The following is a 19,763-nucleotide window of genomic DNA, read 5'->3' as shown; positions in this document are numbered from 1 at the left end:
TTTTTTTTTTTGGTCGATTCTGGGGCTTCAACTCTGGGCCTGGGCGCTGTCCCTCAGCTCTTCAGCTGAAGGTGAGCAATCTACCACTTGAGCCACAGAGCCACTTGTGGTTTTATTAGTGGTTTATTGGAGATAAGAGTGTCACAGACTTTCTTGCCCAGGGCTGGCTTTGAACCACAATCCTCAGACCTCAGCCTCCTGAGTAGGTAGGATTACAAGCATGAGCCACTGGTGCCTGGCTGGATAAAAACATCTTTAAGGCCAATTAGCATCATGAGGATGAAGTTTCACAGTGTTCACATTTCAAGAAATATATAACAATGCATGCTTCCATTCTTTTATTTTAACAAAGTTTACCCTTGTACACATAAGGAGTCGTTACTGGTTGCCTCTAAGGAATTAACAACAAAAGTAGAACAAAACCAGTCTTAGCTACAAATTTGGTTTCCTCTTTTAATTTTTACCCAGAATTGAACCCAGTCACTACTATGGAAGTCTATCATCGGATCCTCACAAATTTCCTAAAATCTATTAATTGTAGCATTATTTTATCAATTTACTTATTTTTTGTGGTTTGTGGGGCTTGAACTCTGGACCTGAGCACTGTCCTTGGACTCTTCAGCTCAAGATGAGCACTCTATCACTTGAGCCACAGCACTACTTCCAGTTTTCTGGTGGTTAGTTGGAGTCTCATGGACTTTCCTGTCTGGGCTGGCTTTGAACTGTGATCCTCAGATCTCAGTCTCCTGACTAACTAGGATTACAAGCATGAGCCTCTGGCCCCTGGCAATAAAAACATTCTTAAACAGGGGGCTGGGAAGGAGGCTCACTGGTAGAGCGCTTGCCTTGCATGCCTGAGGCTCTGGGTTCGATTCCTCAGCACCACATAAGCAAAAAGAAAAAAGCCAGAAGTGGTGCTGTGGCTCAAGTGGTAGAGCGCTAGCCTTGAGCTGAAGAGCTGAGGGACAGCGCCCAGGCCCAGAGTTCAGGCCCCACAACCGGACCCCCCCCCCCCAAAAAAATTCTTAAACAGAAACACTTTGGGAGAGGAAGACAAGTTTCACTACGTAGTGCAGGCTGGCCTCAGTTTATGGAGTGATAGAATTACACGTGTGCTTACAAGTCAAATTTAGATCCATTGGATAAAAACTTCCCATACTATTTTTGTTAATTTGTGTTGTCTGTAAGTCAATAATCTACAATTAAAATTTCAATTAAAATTCCTCTTTAACCTATGTGGTTTATGCCACACCATATAAAAAGTTAAAGTGTCTTAATAGTTAATCCAGCAAAAGTTTGGACACCAGCAAACTAATGTCTAACCTCAAAACCGCAGTTTGATCTCAGGGCCTCATACTTATGAGGCTGGTACTATACCACACAAGCCATTCCTCCAGTCTTGCTCTGTGCTAGTTATACTGGAGAAACAGTCTAGCAAACGTTTTAACCTGTCCTAGCCTCAAACTATGACCCGCCAGATTTCAGAATCCTGAGTAGCTGGGTTACAGGCTTGAGCAATCAGCACCCCATATAAATCTTTATAATTAATTTTGAAAGCTGTGGTCCACTTCATCTTTCTTTAATATAAATGGTTTTCAGAGTCTTGAATTGCTCTGAAACACTTTGAAATCAAACTGAGATCCTTGACATTAAGAACAAACTGTGAGAAATCTATATTAGGAAAGAAGGTACTTGAGAGTTCTTGCCTTCTTTTTATAAACCAAGTGACTTAAAGAAATTGTTCAAACCTTAAACCTATTTCTGTTTGGAGTCTACATTAGAAAATACAAAGATATGATTTCAGTAAGGGATTCCATTCATCCTACATCCTAAGAGAATCACTGATATTAAAGAATATTACTCACTACTGTGAGAATTACCAAATAGCAAACTATTAAGTCAGTCCAAGTCCATCAGTGAATCTATGAAAATGACATGGCCAAGCCATTAAAGTGACCTGAAGACTGTATGGTGATGAAACATTAAACCTGTATATGGAATCAGATGCCAGTTTCACATATTATCTAGAACCAGACTCAGTTAAGCAACATTCAATTTCCACATGATTTATCTATTACTAAGACATTATTATAAAAATTTTATTTCTTTTTCTAACCACTGGGAAGGTTGATGGCACAAGATTGGTACCAAAAAAAAAAACTATAACCATAAAGCTATTTTAAGTGAGTTTTTCAAATATTAAGGCTCAGTAAGATTCATCACATATTTGAAAAGGAAAAGAAAGTGCAAAAATATAGACAAAGAGAATCTTTTGTCTACGCATGTAAATTGTCAGTCAGTTCAATCACTCATTGTGTTTCTTAAACTGGTCTTGACTAGTAACAGGCTGGTAAGAACAGACAGAATGTCATTACTAGTGACAGCCACTTAGCTGGATCCATCCATATCAGTGAAGACTAATATCACAAGAAAGATGCAGAAGTTGTGCCCAAAAAGAACATGAATACAGACTGCTGAAAGAAAGCTGTTATTCAAACTATATCATGATCAAGCTACAGACTAAATTAATAATTATGATCTTGATAAATTAAGCATTCTACTGTAAAACCTTCAAAGCACAAAACCATGTAACTCAACTTTTTAAAGCAAAATTTAACCCGTCATTGCTTCTTAAAAATAACTTCATTAAATGTACCCACTACTACTTTAACTTTTTAGTTTGAAATAATTATGGTCCTAGCAGATTGCAAAGAAAAGTAAATAGGAGTCCCATGCATCAGCTCCAATTATCTAGTGTTAACAATTGATATAACACTAACACTACAACAACAAACTGGCATGGTCAGAATCCAGAGCAACAGATGAATTAATATGTATGAGTATATGCAGATCTATGAAACAGTAGCTCATGTGTAGCCTTGAGCATCAGACCTACCACTACAACACTACAATCAAGATCCTCAACTGTACTGTCATAAAACTCCAACTGTTTCCAAATCAGTTAAAAAAAAAAAGCCAGGGGCTGGGAAGGTGGCTCAGTGGTAGAGTGTTTGCCCCGCATGCATGAGGCCCTGGGTTCGATTCCTCAGCACCACATAAGCAGAAAAAGCCAGAAGTGGAGCTGCGGCTCAAGTGGTAGAGCGCTAGCCTTGAGCTGAAGAGCTGAGGGGCAGCACCCAGGCCCAGAGTTCAGGCCCCATGACTGGCAAAAAAAAAAAAAAAAAAAAAAAAGCCAATCCCTTACCTTCTGTTAACTATATCAAAAGTAGATATTTCATCTATTGAAAGTAACAGTAAGTCTGAGAGAAACTAGGGTTAAGAAAAGCACACAAATGCCAATAGAAATGGTAGAAGGCAGTTCTGAAGGTGGTGGTGTTTGACTGCCCACAGAAAGAGAAAGCGACATGCTCTGAATGGAGCCTGAGTTAACAGTTGCTATAGTAACCCCAGATCAGGTAGTAAGATAGTATAAATTTCCCAACAGCTGTCTAAAAATACTGAATTAGCTGAGAGAGCAAAGGGTGTTATGCAGATGATATTTTAGAAATCTTAAAGGAAAAGCAATAAACTACTTTCATTTCCCAGACTTGTCATGGAGTATATTTAAAATACGAGCATATTAAATTAAGGTTGCCATTTAGCAGTAATAAGGATTATTTCTAAGTACAGTGATGAACAGGAGGTTAAAAAATTAGCATAAGTTCCCTAAGTAATTGCAGCACTAACTAATTTTGTAGTTCTCTCAACTCCAAAACTTACAGTCAAACTTGAGAATCCAGCATCCATTGAGAATCCCAAGCATGCATTTCAGAGTACTTTGAGCCTGATCACCAGGAACAATGACATGCGTTACTAAGAAACAAAAAAGCAGTAAAATAATTCTTCAACCTGCTATTTAAAACCAGCTAAACTATTTTATTATTTTTATGTGAATCTTCTTCAAAAGCAACACTTTTTTTTACAGTTTATGTACCACTTCCTTACACAGTGTCATTTTCTAACTGGGCCATCAATGTGAAAAATCAGAGTATAAGTGATATATTTAAAGTCACATTAGTAAATATAATTTTTCTGTTATTTTTAAATTGTAACTGAAAAATTATGCCAATACATTGCACTATAATTTGTCATTAGAAAACTTGTAAATTGTTTTATTGACATATTGTTTAGTCCTAAAATAAAAGTTTATACGTAAATGTAAAGTTTTAACTTTACATTGCTAAACTATATTAAGCCTGTAAGTAGTTTATTAGTGTAAAGCCAGTTTAGATTTATTAAGAGATACAAAGTATACAGCCTTCTCCCAATATTTATGAAACATATATAAATTATCAAAGGTAGTTCTCCAAAGGGATTGCCTATTTAATTTTTTTTTAAGTTAGTAAATCTTTCCTCCTTTTTTAAAGCAACGTTTTCCTACCAATAAAATCGGAATGCTCACCTGTACTGTCAAATTCGGCACATTTTTTAGCCTTGAGAATTTCTGCAAGCTCACTGAGCAAGCTCTGTTGTTCTGAAGAAAGCCCACTGCCAATAAGCACAAGAGGTCCATCCCTGCGTGACCAGCTGCTCATCTAGAAGAACAAAAGGGGAGGCCACAGGGGGAAAAACACTCAAGACCAGAGACATTCAACAGATCTTAAATAAAAGACTGAATTTCATTACTCACTTTACTCTAGTTAATAACAATTAAAATCTGCATTGACTCTGCACCAAGAACCTTTATGCTAATATATTTAAATGTTTTTTAATTTAATTTCTTCCCAAGAAAACATATATTGGGATAACTCTCCATTCCCTGGGAATCTTGCTGGATGCTAAACTGAAACTCTGTAAGGTTTTACAATTTTGCTCTTTGCCAGTAAACCGTTTCCCCCAAGTTATCTAAAACAGCTACATAAGACCAATTTCATATCCTTCCTCTAACTTATTCCAATAGAGATAAACGCAAACTTGGTCTATTTAGTTTAAACTTGGGTTGTCTGAAAGTCAAAGAATACTGACACTTTCTACCAAAGAAAGAAACAATTTTTTATCATTAAAGAAAAAGTGAAGATAAAGACTCAAAGACAATTCAAAAGTTATATCAGATTCATGAATGGTACTCATTAGAAGAAAAACACTGCTGACTACCAAAGACTATTTTCACTTTAACCTCTAGACATAGAACTTCAAAGAGACAAAAAATAAGAGAAAGTGCCATTGAACAGGATTTGAATTAAAGAGTGCACGTGAGGATTCAAAGAAACAGTAGTGAAAAGGCTACAAAAGCAGTAAACAGAAATTTAGTAAATGGAATTGTAATGGAAAGTAGCCAAAAGCTACCTGATGGAAGAGAGGTAATGGTCTGGTAAAGAAGGCAAACCAGCACTATTCTTTTAAAGGATAAGATGCAGAACACAACTGTTCAAACACAAGACTTGGTTGTGATATTAGAATGCATATGTACAATGGAATCTAGGCTTTGAAACCTTTGAAGAGAACTAAGGAAATAAAGGCATATATACCATTGTAGTTCAACATCTACATGGGAGAAAGCTACATAAAATATTCTCTGCACATTTAAGAAGTGATAAGTTATGTAGTCTGACAACCTACATAAATTACATCTAAATTGTTGGCTAAATCCTGATTTCAATAATTCACTTACTCAAAATATTCAGTCTATAAGATTTAACACTTTAAAGTTCAGCCATCTGAATTCTTGACTACTTTAAGACTGGAGAGCAAGCTGTACTATCCATGATACACATTCCCACATACATGTAATTATAATCAATTTCTATTTATGTATGTCTATAAATTATAAGATGATATAACCATGTCTAGCATATACAGTGTAAATACATCATAACATAAAAATAGCTCAGGGGGAATTTCATGAATAGTTCAGTTATATTATAATATTAGGAAACAACTGCTGGACTAGGGAAGTAGCTCAACTGGTAGGGCACCTGCCTAACAACTGTGAGGTCCTGAGTTCAAAACTAATACTGAAGAAAAAATGTCTAAATTCTTGTCAGTTATATAAATACATACCACAAAAATATCTCAGAATAGAACATGCTATTTCTGATTTTATATAATTTCACTCTTAGGTCTTAGCCCAAAATAAAAGAGTGAAAAGATATGTCTAAATATAGCATGTGAAACTATTTGTAGCAACAGGAAAGCACCAAAGTGGGCCAAACATTTTTTAATCATGTATATTTTTAATTTACACAAAAATGGAACTTGTACAAAAATCTCAGTTAAGGAATGCTATAATAATACCTAAAGCAAACAGGTCCAAGTCACATGTCTAATGTTGGGTAGGATGGTGTGGGAACTGGGAGTCAATTTGATTGAGAAGAGCTCTTAGAAGAAAAGCTCAAGAGGTTCAAAACCTTTAGATATTAAGTCATTAAGTAACCTCTTATATAAATAGTAATTCAATATGGTACTCTGAAATTTTAATTTTTTTACTGGCACTGGGACCTGAACTCTGAGGCCTCCTGCTTAGTTGGTACTCTACCACTTAAGCATTATCTCCAGCCTGGCTTACTTACACAGCCTGGCATTGAACCTTAATCCTTCAGAACTCAGCCTCCCAAGTAGCTAGGATTACAAACATGAGCTGATGGCACCTGGCTAATTTTAATTATTCTTAATAAATTTATTATGAATGAGGGTTAAACAAAAACCGCAAAGAATAAAGAGGATAAATGCACTGCTCAAAAGAGATCATGGACAGGGAAGTCCCCCAAAAACATTTCAAGAAAACATATTTTTAATCCTTTAAGATTCAAAAATTCCAAGCCATGCCTCCAATAGCTATTATCCTTTACTTGGTTTAACTGTAAACCCAGTGTATATCACCTTTACAATAAAATAAAATTTAAAAATAGAGAAACAAATAAAAAAAGAATTGTGAATGAGAAGAGAAATTCAAACCCCACCTACCTGTCATTCCTTCTCTTCTTTCTAAACAAACATCCCTAAAGCAGCTACTGAGAACAGCCTGGAATGCATTAACTGAAAGCGTCCTGAACTGAGCCATAATCACAGGTTCTTTTTTCAGGGGCAAGCATGAACACCACCAGGTACTCTGGACTCACTAGCACAGTCACACACACTTACTCACCATACTATTCTCCATGCCAGGGCCACTAAGTGAATAAGAATTAGTCCCAACACCTAAATTTTAGAAGGTAATGAAAAATAAAACATTGGATGTAAGATGACCAGCAATATGATCAGAGCAGGGAAAGGGGTAGAGCAGCACTAAGAGGCTACTATGTAAAAGACAGTGGTATAGTCAGATCTGAAGGGTGTGATGAAGCAGGCTGTGGGAACATCTGTCTCCCACATCTGTTTCTAGTAGAGAACGCATTGCTAAGGACTGCAAAGGGAGCATTAGTAGGGAGACTACTGACACAACAAGGTAGTTCACATGGCTGAAGGTGAGTGAAGAGGAGTCTGATACTGGTCAGGGGTGGCATATTCCAGCGCTTACATCATAAGATGGAAAATAAGCTACCTTCCAACTTACAAATACTTGCTACCTTTCCTTAGCTTTTCCTAAGCTGCTACCAACCACTGACAGAATAGGTATACTGGCAGGCTATGCATATCACATGACATGCCCAAAATACAGCATTCTTTTATCTCATAATAAAACCTTTCTTTTGTGAAGGGCATTATCATCCTTGGACTCCAAGAATATCATAAAGATATATTTTATTCTGACATACTTAAAATAATCCTCCAGCTTTTACATAAAAGAAGCATTGGCAAATGACAATTTAGATATGTGATGTTCTGCCAGGAGAGTTCAAGTACAAATGAATAAAATAAGTACCAATTTACAGTTAATAAATATGGTATACCGAACTGAATGAGAACTGACCCTAAGACTTAAGAAATTTGAGTCCTAACTGGTCCATTAAAATTATTATTTTTTTAATCTCTGGTTAATAACCCTGGGCAAATCACAACCTCTCCAGGTTTCAGTTTTCTCATTTTTAAAGGAAGAAATTAAACTGCTGACTTCTAGGTCCTTTTCTAGTTCATTTCCAAAACTATAATTTGGAACAATTTATAAGGCTGAAGTCTAAAGTAGAAGATAAAGGAGTCTTAAGGTGTAAAGGTAAGTGGCCTGTGATAGCACCTATGATTTTGTCAAATGATAACTACCTCAGGCTACCTCCAAAACTTAAACAAGGGCATCAATCACTACTGCTCTGTCCTTCCTAGCTTCAGCTCATGCCATTCCCCAGTCTGAGCAGTTGCTAGGATACAGTGAGTCTTCCATCTCCATCTGTATCTTCACCACTCCCTCTATGCCTTCCTCTCTATCCCCAAACCACTACCCCAACTACTTCATGCCTCAACTGTACTGGACATTCTCCTAGTCAGCCTTAGACGTTCCCAACTCCCAACTATTCTGCAGTGTCCTATTTAAAACATACCAAAGTTGCCCCTATTAAGTCCAAACTAGGGAAATTGCCCTATTAGGAAGCCAAGGTCTTTGATAAGCTGTTTCTAACTTGGTTGCCTACCCTCAATTCTATACAATAGCACACTTCATGCCCCTTTTACATTAAATCCTATAGCTCTTCAACTTCTTAAAGAGCTTTATGACTCCTTTCCTTACGAGCAGTGGTTCCTTAGATTTGGACTGCCTTTCCCCCTGTGTATAACCACAGTGTATAAAGATGGCTGTCCACATAAAATATATTCTTTTACTTCAAGTCCAATTCTGCTCAAGTATTTAACCTTCAAATATTGTTCCTGCCTCCAACCTCAGGATAAGTCAATTGATCCCAATTGTCTGATGAGTTGTGCTCAATAAATGCATTCAGACTCCTAAGAAAGGCTAGTACCTCTTTTTCAGGTAGTCACAGTCACTTCCAGGACTGTGGCAATCATATTGTAATCACTGCAGGACATAGTAAGGGCAAAGCTGCCAAATCACTAATGGCTAAATAAGTTAAATGCAGAGATTTCCTAATTAGGATTCTCTTTATTTAGATAATGTGTCTTTAAGTAGTTTACTATCTTAAATAAAAAGGTTTTCTGTTACTATCCATCAACATAATCAGAGAACAGGTTAAAACTGTCATCTTTAATAATTTAGTTTTGGTTACCTTCTCTATGTAGCTCTTCCTGAACACTACTGAAGTTGCCTTCAGCCTTCTCCGTGGTTCTACTGCACATGTTATAGCTTCTATTAAACATATAGTAATGTTTTTATATGATATTCTCTATTAAGCTCCAAGTTCCTATGGACTAGACCTTCTTTCCACTTTAGATTATGCCTTTCCTAAGCTCCAGGCTTACATCTCTACTTATAGACTTAAGCATGTCCCAAAGCGAAACTCATACTTACTACTGATTGATAACAAGTTGAAGATGAGTCATTCTTCTCTGGTAGCAGCAATAATGATTTCATATTTTCATTGTCTGTACAATCCACAGGCCGCAGACCAAATATGTTACTGGTAAAGTAAATACAGATGGATTTAAGTAAATAAAATGTGTGACTTGATTCTTAACAAAACGGATGCATGAAGGAACATTTTTTTTTTCAAGGTCCTTAATAATACAGAATTTTAATTAAAATAAATGAGTCAAGCCAGGCGCTGGTGGCTCACGCCTGCAATCCCAGCTACTCAGGAGGCTGCGATCTGAGGATCATGGTTCAAAGCCAGCCCAGGCAGGAAAGTCCGTGAGACTCTTATCTCCAAAAAATATCACTAGAAAACTGGAAGTGGCTCTGTGGCTCAAGCAGTAGAGCGCTTGCCTTGAGCTGAAGAGCACAGGGACAGTGCCCAAGAGTTCAAGCCCTATGACCAACTGAAAAAAAAAAAAAAGGCAGAACTCAAATTAGATATGAGGACCTAGTAGCAAAAGCTTCTAAAGTAAATGGAGAAAAGATGTAAAATGTCAATATAACATCAGATCATAATAGGGAACATTTTAAATTGCATATTTTATAACTTACACATCAATTTGTCTATAATTTTGTATTCTTCTGTATTCAAATTCATGTTTTAAATTGTAGTTCTTAATGATTAACCACTATGGGCTAGATGCTTTCAAATGCAATACAAATCATTTACTATAACTAGTGTAGGTACTATATTCTATAAACAAATATAAAATTAGAGTAATTTACAGACTAGGAATTTAGATCCACTAGAAGAAAAACTATGACACACAATAAACAATTTAATAAGGTATTGAATGGTGCACTTTAAAATTTAACTTTAATATTCTATGTACTCAAATTTTATCAACAAATTAGTATTGTTCTGAGAACAATTTGATGCAGATTTCTCAGCAAGGACTGATTTACATCAGACTGATACAATAGAGGAGACTTTATAGATAACAGTATGACCATATTATTTTATGTTTTATTGTTATTGTAAAGGTGATATACAGAGGGGTTGCAGTTACTTAAGCCAGGTAATAAGTACATTTCTTTTTGGACAGTGGTCACCACCTCTTCCTTCATTTTCTCCCAGGTTTTCCTTCCCAACCCCTCACCCAAATTGTATAGTTCATTTTCAACATCTAGTGAATTATCACTTCATCCTTTGTCCCACCATTTCTGTGCTCTTTTACCCTGCCCATAGAAGATAAACTTGCATACAAGACTAAAGCTACAAAAACCAAAAACAGTGACAAAGGGGAAAACAAAAATAAAAAGCAAAATAACAAAAAAAAAATCTTGTTTCAATTTCTTGGAATTCATTTAGATAAACATCATTTTATATGATCATATGCACATAGCTATTAAGCCTTTGTGATTCTCTCCTAAGAATATCCTCTATTAGTCTCAATGAGTAAATGCCTAGAATCATGTGCAAGTGTAATTTTTTTTGTCTTTTATCATCCAGTGCACTTACTTGTAGATTTATAGGCACATTCTAGTTACAACAAATGAGGGAAGCCACATGCAACAACCCAATTAACAAATGGGCTAAAGACTTAAAGAGGCTTCTCCAAAGAAAAAGTAAGAATGGCCAATAGACACATGATGAAATGTTCAACATCTCTGGCCATAAAAGAAACGCAAATCAAAACACTGATATCCCAACTCACCTCAGTTAGCATGGCCATTATCAAGAAAATTAACAATAACAGATGCTGGTGGGGATGTGGCCAAAAGGAAACACTACTATACTGTTGGTAGAAATGTAAACTTGTTCAACCACTCTGGAAATCAGTATGGAGGTTCCTCAAAAGACTAAACACAGAGCTACCCTATGACCCAGCAATCCAATTCCTGAGCATTTATCCAATAGACCACAAACAAGGCCACACTACCATGTTTACTGCAGCATTATTTACCATAGCCAAGATATGGAATCAACCCAGTTGCCCCTCAGCGGACGAATGGATAAAGGAAATGTTGTGAGGGAAGGGATGGTAGGGGAAAAACAAAGGAGATAACAATGCTCAATAGGAAATGTACTCATATAACTGTAACCCCTCTGTACAGTATCTTTACAATAAAAAAAAATACGAAGAAAAGGAAAATGTTGTATATATGTACAATGGATTCTATGCTTCCATCAGAAAAAATGATATTGTACCATTCGTAAGGCAACGAAAAGACTACAAAAAAACTGTATTAAGCAAAGTAAGCCATACCCAAAGAACAGTATTATCTTATACAAAGAAAATAAGAGAGGAACGGGATCCAACCACTTGACTAAGGGGACATTCTTTTTGTACATTTTGTCATTGGAGGATAAACGAAGGGTTCCCTCACTTTCATGGTTTTCACACACATCCACAAAATTTTTTTTTAATTACAGTTCACTGAACTCTATTTATGAGACGTTCTTCAGGGTGTCTCATAAGGTACAAGTTTTAACACAGATTTACTTTCGTATTACAGGATTCAAATAGGGAAAAATGCTTCCCATGTAGAAAATGGGAGTTAAACAAATCAAAATGATAGTTCCTGAGTTTAGCTTTTATACTTGCTGAACTGGGCAAAATACATAGATCATGTCAGCCTAGCAACTATGGTTTTGGGTAAATAAAAGAGGATGAGGACCACTCAAACCTCAGGTAATCTTCAGAACTTCCTTTCCCCAGATGATTTTCATTCTTCCAGTCTCTAATATATATTTACTTCACATATTTTCACTATTTCAAAGGAGAAGGGAAGATTCAAATAAATATCTCCTCATAAGTTACAAGAAGACACTCTGGCAACCTGTCATTAAAAGAGATGTATGGTGGGAAGGGAGCTTATCTGCTTTATTATTATTATTATCTTTTAGTAGCTATAAAAAGGAGTTAACATTCAATTAAACAAAGCAGTTTATAAATACAATGAATCTTGATCAATGTCATCTGTTATCATTCTCCTCCATCCCTTCTAACCCCAACCCTTCCCTCAACTTTCTTAATTTTGTAGAATATAGATTGAATTTTATTAATGCACCTCCCCACTTCCTCCCTTCATCTAAATCTGCTCGATCTCATCCCCCAACTTTTTTGTTTTTTTTTGTGGGTTTTGTGCCAGTCCGGGGACTTGAACTCAGGGCCTGGACGCTGTCCCTGAGCTTCTTTTGCTCAAGGCTAGCACTCTACCACTGGAGTCACAGCACCACTTCCAGCTTTATGTGGTACTGGGGAATCAAACCCGGGGCTTCATACATGCAAGGCAAGCACTCTACCACTAAGCCACATTCCTACCCCATCATCCCCCAACTTTTGAGGACCAGTTTCCTAGTGTTTATTATGTTAAGATTGAGAGTAGCCTAAGAAGTCATCTGCTTTTTTAGTTTACTTCCATTTGATATTTGATAATACTTGACAATATAATTTTCCTATCTCCTCATCAATCTAGTCTGCCTCAATTCAACTAACAGGCACTATTGTCCAATTTTAAATAACTTCAAAATTACAGGGGTTTGCTTATTATTCTTATTCCTTGTATGTGCTTTCACTATGGCAGTGAGTTTCCAAATGAGCAATTCATAATATTTTATGGTTTTTAAGATCATGACTTATGTACATAAAGATCATTAAAATTCATATGAAAGCCAGGTTGGTAGTATACTTGCCATGAATGTGCAAAACCATGAGTTTCATTCCTAACACTTAGAATTAAAAAAAAAAAAAAAAACTCATGTGAAAATGCAATGTGTTAAACAGTATATGAAAAATCAGCATGGTGAATACCAATTTTATACTGAATATGTAGGAAAGAGTCCTGAAGGAAACAGAGTAAAATATTAAGCATGAAGAAGTGTGACTGATCTATGATAAAACAGGTTATATGCATAACCTCTTGAATTTAAAGACAATTTTATCAATGTCCTTTGTAAGAGAAATTTTGATGGCAAAATGGGAGACAGGTAATGGGAGACAGGTAATGGATTGTGATAAGAAATGGGCCACAGAAAATGCCTCTATGATGACTGGTATTCGTAACTATCCAGTTCATTGTTGTTCTTCTAACAGTGTTGGATAAACACTGACAGTTTGTATTCTCAGATTCTACTTTACACACAGGTCCACACCATTTACCATCCTCTGGAAAATCTTTCTCCCACCAAGGTAAAATGCAATTGATTCTACTTCTACTTCCTGATTTAAAACAAAGAGACACAACTCACTGTTTACATTTAGCCAGACAATCTCAGGGTATTTCAAAAGGAATCTCATCCACGGTACTTGATACTTCCCAATTTCATTCTTTAATGCTCAGATACCAACTGTACCTACTCACACAGGCAATAAATGACAATCAAAAAACAGAAATCTGAGACGAAGAACCAGTATTCTAGCTCTTAAACTACCAAGTGCAAAAGTGAACAACAAAAAAAGTCACACAATATGCTATCAAAAATATCACTACACCTATAGGGCTTCTTAACAAGGATAAATTTTTATACTTCAAAAAATACAGAAGAGCCCAGTCAAGTACCCTTTAGTGCAGTGATAGATGACATTAACATAGTTATTTTACACAAATACAAGTCCACTATGACAACATAAAAAATGTTTATAGACAACAAACAACACTTAATTCTATCCCATCAGTTATGACTTTAAACCAAAAATAAAGCAACAGCCTGATGCACTTGACTTTTAAAACAGTGCTTTGTAAAATGACAAGCGAGATTCTATTTTACATTTAGGATATTTACTACACAAAACTTATTTCATATGGTCTTAAAACACATGGTCGCTCCACTCAAATTATAGATGGATTCTGTGTACGCAAAGGTCATTAAACACATAGCCCTCCAGCACTGCTAACACACTAGACAATGGCATATTACAAGGCTACAGATAGAAAAACAATCAGTTAAGGAAGTCATGATATATGCACATAATGACCTTAAAGTTATATGAGAACCAGGTCCTGAGGCATGGGAAATGGAGTCTAAAGTATTGTGTGTGCCATGTTTCTGCTTTGTCATGGGACACTGACATGTATAATTAAGCAGATTTACATGCATAAGCTTACAAAACATATAGTAAGAGAAGATATGGACATATCTAAGATGTCTCTTTTATTATTGCCCAAAGGGAATTTTGGTTTCTTTCCATAATATTTGAAGGCACTAACACACTGGAATTAGATACTTAGGGTGAAAAATGAGTATTGCTGTATTCCCTTTGTAAAAAGTGGTGTTATATACAAGAAATGCAACATGTTGTCACATATCTAAGGTACTGCCAATTGTGGTTGCTAATGGAAAATAAGGATAAAGTATTCTTCACTGTAGAAAGAAGATTATTTCTTTAAATTATCAAACATTCTGGACTTAAAACAAGCACCAACAAGTTAAGTTGCTATTTTGTTTAAATCAGAATCAGTTATGAAGGAAGAATACACAATGATTCTTTTTTTTCTGTGCCAGTCCTGGGCCTTGAACTCAGAGCCTGGGCACTGTCCCTGAGCTCTTTTGCTCAAGGCTAATACTCCACCACTTGAGCCACTGCTCCACAACAATGATGTTTTTCTAAACATAAATATATTCTCTATCTTCTAGTGTGAAATCTAATGCCATACACTGAAATTAAATGTCTGGAAATATGCAGGATTTAGAAAACATTGCCTTTAGCGGGGTGCTGGTGGTTCATGCCTGTAATCCTAGCTACTGAGGAGGCTGAGATCTAAGGATCACTGTTCAAAGCCAGCCCGGGCAGAAAAGTCCATGAGACTCTTATCTCTAATTAACCACTAGAAAACTGGAAGTGGTGCTGTGGCTCAAGCAGTAGAGTGCTCGCCTTGAGCTGTAGAGTACGGATAGCACCCAAGCCCAGAGTTCAAGCCCCACGACCGACCAAAAAAACAAAACAAAACAAAAAACCACTATCTTTGTCTACACTCCTACTGAGAAAAAGTTCATACTTAACAACGAGTATCAAACTGATAAAATGAAAGAATAAGTTAGGAGGTAAAATATGAGAGGGATTTCACATGAGTTAAAGAACAGACACTGTGAGATGAAGTACTCTTAAGCCCAGGACTAGTAGCTAACATATGGGAGATGAACATGGAGAGCCTGGGGAGAGAAGCAGCAGCATGATGGCTGAAATATATGGATGCAGTAGAAGAACGTCTTCTATCAAGCTGAAGAATCCAATCACTGTGTGCTCATGTGTAGGAGTCAAATACAATCCGAGAAACTGATGAAGCAGATCTAACGCAATGGACATTAGGAGAAATGGACTGTAGGCATGAAAATTAAAAGGCACATGTACCTATTAACTATATGGAACAATGCAACACAAATATAATTAAAGATATTTTTATTACATAGAAAAATATCAACACGTTAAGTGAATTTATAAATGAGTCATGACAATATTTTAGAATTTTTTTCTACATATCACATCTAACACTTCAGTTTTAGTGCCCTATCAAGGAAAAATCTTTTGTAATTCAGTGAGTTCCGTATGATTCTTTACCAACAACATACCTTACACGATGAATCTTACAAATTTTATTTTTCTCGTTATTTAAACATTTTATCACTGACCAAAAAATAATTTTTATTCTATTCTTTTATGACACAGTAGAGAAGATTTTAAGTATTCTTTCCTCTACTGTATTTCTGCCTTATTCTTTTCCTTGTGATTTTAAATCAGTTTTGAAAACGTTTCATATAAAACCTATAAAGATAACAACTCGAGACTTTAAATTTGAAAACTCTGATAGAAGATTGAGTGTTCCTAAGTTACTGCTTCTTGTATCTTGAGCTAATATGAAACACCAAAAAAATCACTGCTACAGACATACCCTAATATTCTATAAGAAAGCAGTATGTGCATGAATAAAATGTATATATATTAGAATCAGCATAATGACTTACTCATTTTACACACAAAATGAATACATGTGTATGTACATATAGGGGAAAAGTCAAGATTGCTTTATAATCACTTTGAAAAATATTTATTCATTCACTAACTCTTTTTTTATATACTTAATGTAACATCAACTCTTTTAGGCATTTTAAAAAAATGAGATAAAAGTTAGTTTCAATGTGGTATATATACACAATGGAATTCTATGCCTCCATCAGAAAGAATGACATTGCCCCATTTGTTAGGAAATGGAAAAAATTATATTAAGTGAAGTAAGCCAGGCCCAAAGAAACATAGGTCCCATGGTTTCCCTTATTTGCAATATCTAGTATATGTATGAGTCAAGCGGAAAAGGTCAGATAATGTGATGTCAGGAAAATGAACCCTTAGATATGTATTTTAATGTTTTTTTCTTTCATGCATGTGTTTCTAACGCATTTATAAGATTATCTCTTTGTTGCTTTGTATGTCCCTCCCCCACAGTATAACCCCTGCTTTCACTATATTTGATGTCAGTATAACTTGTGGAGGAGATGGGGAAAAACCAGTTGTTTAAGGATACAGGTGGACCTGTTGCAACAATGAGAAGTACAAGTTGTCATGCCCAAAACGAGCTTTACAAAGTCGGTGTGGGGGGGGGGGGAAGGAGAAGGATTGGGATTGGGGGGGAGGGGGGAGGTTGGGAAGGGATGTGAAGGGTAAACAAAGGAGGAGGCTGCAATGCTTGGTAAGAAATGTACGCATTGTCCTGCCCATGTAATTGTAACCTCTCTGTACAGTATGTTCACAAAGAAAATTAAATTAAATTAAAAAAAAAAAGTTTCAATTTTCACAAACTCAATGAACAAAACAAAGAATATAGTGGGAATTTTAAAATCTGGTGATGCTTCCAAGACCTGAAAAGGGAATGAAGAAAAAGGGTAGAATACCCCAGCAAAGAGTAAAGTATGTAAAGGACTTTAAGTGAAGATGTATAGCAAATTACATACAACAATGACAACAAAAATAGAGAGGTGAAGAAAACAGAAAGAGAGGAAAGAGCAAGAAAGCAAGCAAGAACAAATGTACACATGAGTGAGCACTGGGAAGGAATGTTTCTGTGTTCTAGAGGTAAAATCTGTGGCCAGTTATGAAAGAACAAAGAGAAGGTATTAAAAAGGGAGTTCCTTCTAAGGCAGCAAGAAACCTCAAAGCAGAAAGATGGCCTCAATAGAGGACAATTGGTAAGCTGGGGTTACAGAATTAAATTACATGTCTGTCCCTAAAACATGTGTGTGGCTTCGGACAAATAACTTAAACCTCTGTGCTTCACTTACTCCTGAACCTATGAAATAGAGCTAATTACCTACATTTTAAGATTATTTCAAGGACCAAATTATTTAATACATCAAAAGTGCTTAGCAGACATTATCAGCTCCATGTTTGCTTATTATTGTACTTTGCAATAATTAGTATGTTTAATAAGGAAAAATATAGTAACATTTTTAACATTAAAGTAATTAAGGTAAATTTCCATTTCTGATATGGTACAAACTAAAGATAAAGAGTATGGACCAAACCCAGGCACTCATGGTTCATGCCTGTAATCCTAACTACTCAGGAGTCTAAGATCAGAGGAGTATGCTTCAATGCCAGCCCAGACAGCAAAGTCCATGAGACTCCTATCTCCAGTTAACCACCAAAAAATTGGAAGTGTGGCTGAGAGTAAGAATAGAATACCAGCCTTGAGCAATAAGCTAAGGGAGAGTGCCTTGGCCCTGAGTTCAAAACCAGAGGGCAGGAACATAAAAAAGGAAAGAAGTATGAACTGCATGAGTACAAATCCTTTTCCCAACCAGAATCCTTAATCTTTTTTTTTTTTTGGGGGGGGGGCGGGGGTCCAGTTGTGGGGCCTGAACTCTGGGCCTGGGCGCTGTCCCTCAGCTCTTCAGCTGAAAGCTAGCACTGTACCACTTGAGCCACAGGGCCTCAGGCATGCAAGGCAAGCACTCTACCACTGAGCCATCTTCCCAGCCCCCCAACCAGAATCCTTTCTAATCACTAAGTCTGATGAAAAGAAATCACTTACCAAAAGGTTAAACTGATAGGTCTAATGTTTCAACTTCACCTCAAGGGCAGAGTTCAGAATACAGTAACACACTTCAATCCCCTTTTCTCTATAGGAATGACAAGCTATCTTTCATTTATTGCCTAAAGCTGAGCTGTGAATGTACTACAGGCTAGTACCAGGTGGGGAGGAGGTGGGTAAATCCAAACTTACACACGTAGATCATCCAGTGTGCAAAATATTTGCAGAGCATTTTTAACTAATGATAAACTTATCATGTCAAGATAGTCCATGGATGAAATCTTTTAAGAACAGCTACAAAATTCCAAACGCAAAAATTTAATTTTTCAAGCCACTTTGCTATGAGCAGGAAAATGTACAATCACTCAAAAGAGAAACATGTCTTTCTTTTAAAGCTACAAAACATAAATTATTTTTGTAGATGATTTGTTTTTTTTTTAAACTTTAACTAGAGCAAGAAGTTCCAGTGATCCACTTAAGAATTCAACATCCATTCCAAGGAAAAGTGTAACAAGTACCAAACACGTTCCAAATATAAGTAGAACAAGTACCAAATACGAAGTCCTATATATTTGTAAGGGAAACTCTAACCTCTACTCTAGATTTTCATATAATCTTGAGGACTATGCTAGGAAACCATGCATCATCCTGTTTTACAAAAGTGTCCATTTACTAACTAGAGTAAACACATAGTCAGAGATAGTCAGGTGAAGGGAAAAGTGATAGAAGGAATATGTGAAAACTTAACAGGAAAGTAGGCACTTAGACGACTTCCTGATCTTTTACTCAGCCAAAAGAAAAATGAAATTATATAATTTGCAAGAAAATGAATGGAACTGGAGATGAACATGTTGAGTGAGATTAGTCAAGCTCAAAAAGCCAATTATCACATGTTTTCTCTCATTTGTGGAATCTAACCTAAATTATAATGGCAATAGCTGCTCATGATGATAATGACACATGAATGTTAAAGGGAAACTGTCTGGGGGAGCTAGGGATCAGGAAGCAGAGAAAAGAGAAAAAGGAAAAGAAAAAGGAAAAGACACTGAAGAGTAAAGAGCATAGAAAGTGTTACTTACACTTTCCAGCATAAAACCCACAAAACACTGAAAAAGAAGGGAACAGTGAGGGGAATATAAGAAGGGGTGAGTTTGCCCTGCATGTAAATATGAAATTGTCACAGTGAAACTTCCTCATATTATTAATGTACACTAATTTAACACTAATGGAGGAAGGGATAGAAATGAGCTTTGTATACTCTCAGGACAATAATGTTTAGAACACTGGCAGTCACCTAGGCAAGAGAGGTCTTAAAAAGTATCAAGACTACAGCAAGTACTATGGGTAGTCACAATCCCATAAAAAGTAGTATACCATGGATACCCGTGGGGCAGATTTA

The 19,763-nt window shown here is 36.2% G+C and overlaps 1 protein-coding gene across 1 annotated transcript in view; it reads right to left on the bottom strand.

The window, feature by feature from the left end:
• Positions 1–19,763, bottom strand: part of Bard1 (BRCA1 associated RING domain 1) — a 73,998-nt gene that overhangs the window by 18,501 nt on the left and 35,734 nt on the right. The window contains exons 7-9 of the mRNA XM_070017767.1: positions 9,332–9,440; positions 4,403–4,535; positions 3,721–3,813 (exon numbers count right to left, since the gene is read on the bottom strand). Of these exons, the coding sequence (XP_069873868.1) occupies positions 3,721–3,813; positions 4,403–4,535; positions 9,332–9,440 (335 nt within the window). The remainder of the gene's footprint in view (positions 1–3,720; positions 3,814–4,402; positions 4,536–9,331; positions 9,441–19,763) is intronic.

This window comes from Dipodomys merriami, unplaced genomic scaffold (genome assembly GCF_024711535.1).
Source record: "Dipodomys merriami isolate MVZ:Mamm:240054 unplaced genomic scaffold, mDipMer1.0.p SCAF_1, whole genome shotgun sequence".
In the NCBI taxonomy this organism is placed as follows: domain Eukaryota; kingdom Metazoa; phylum Chordata; class Mammalia; order Rodentia; family Heteromyidae; genus Dipodomys; species Dipodomys merriami.
Note: the sequence above shows the minus strand (reverse complement) of the source record. Positions and strands in the feature narration are given on the sequence as shown.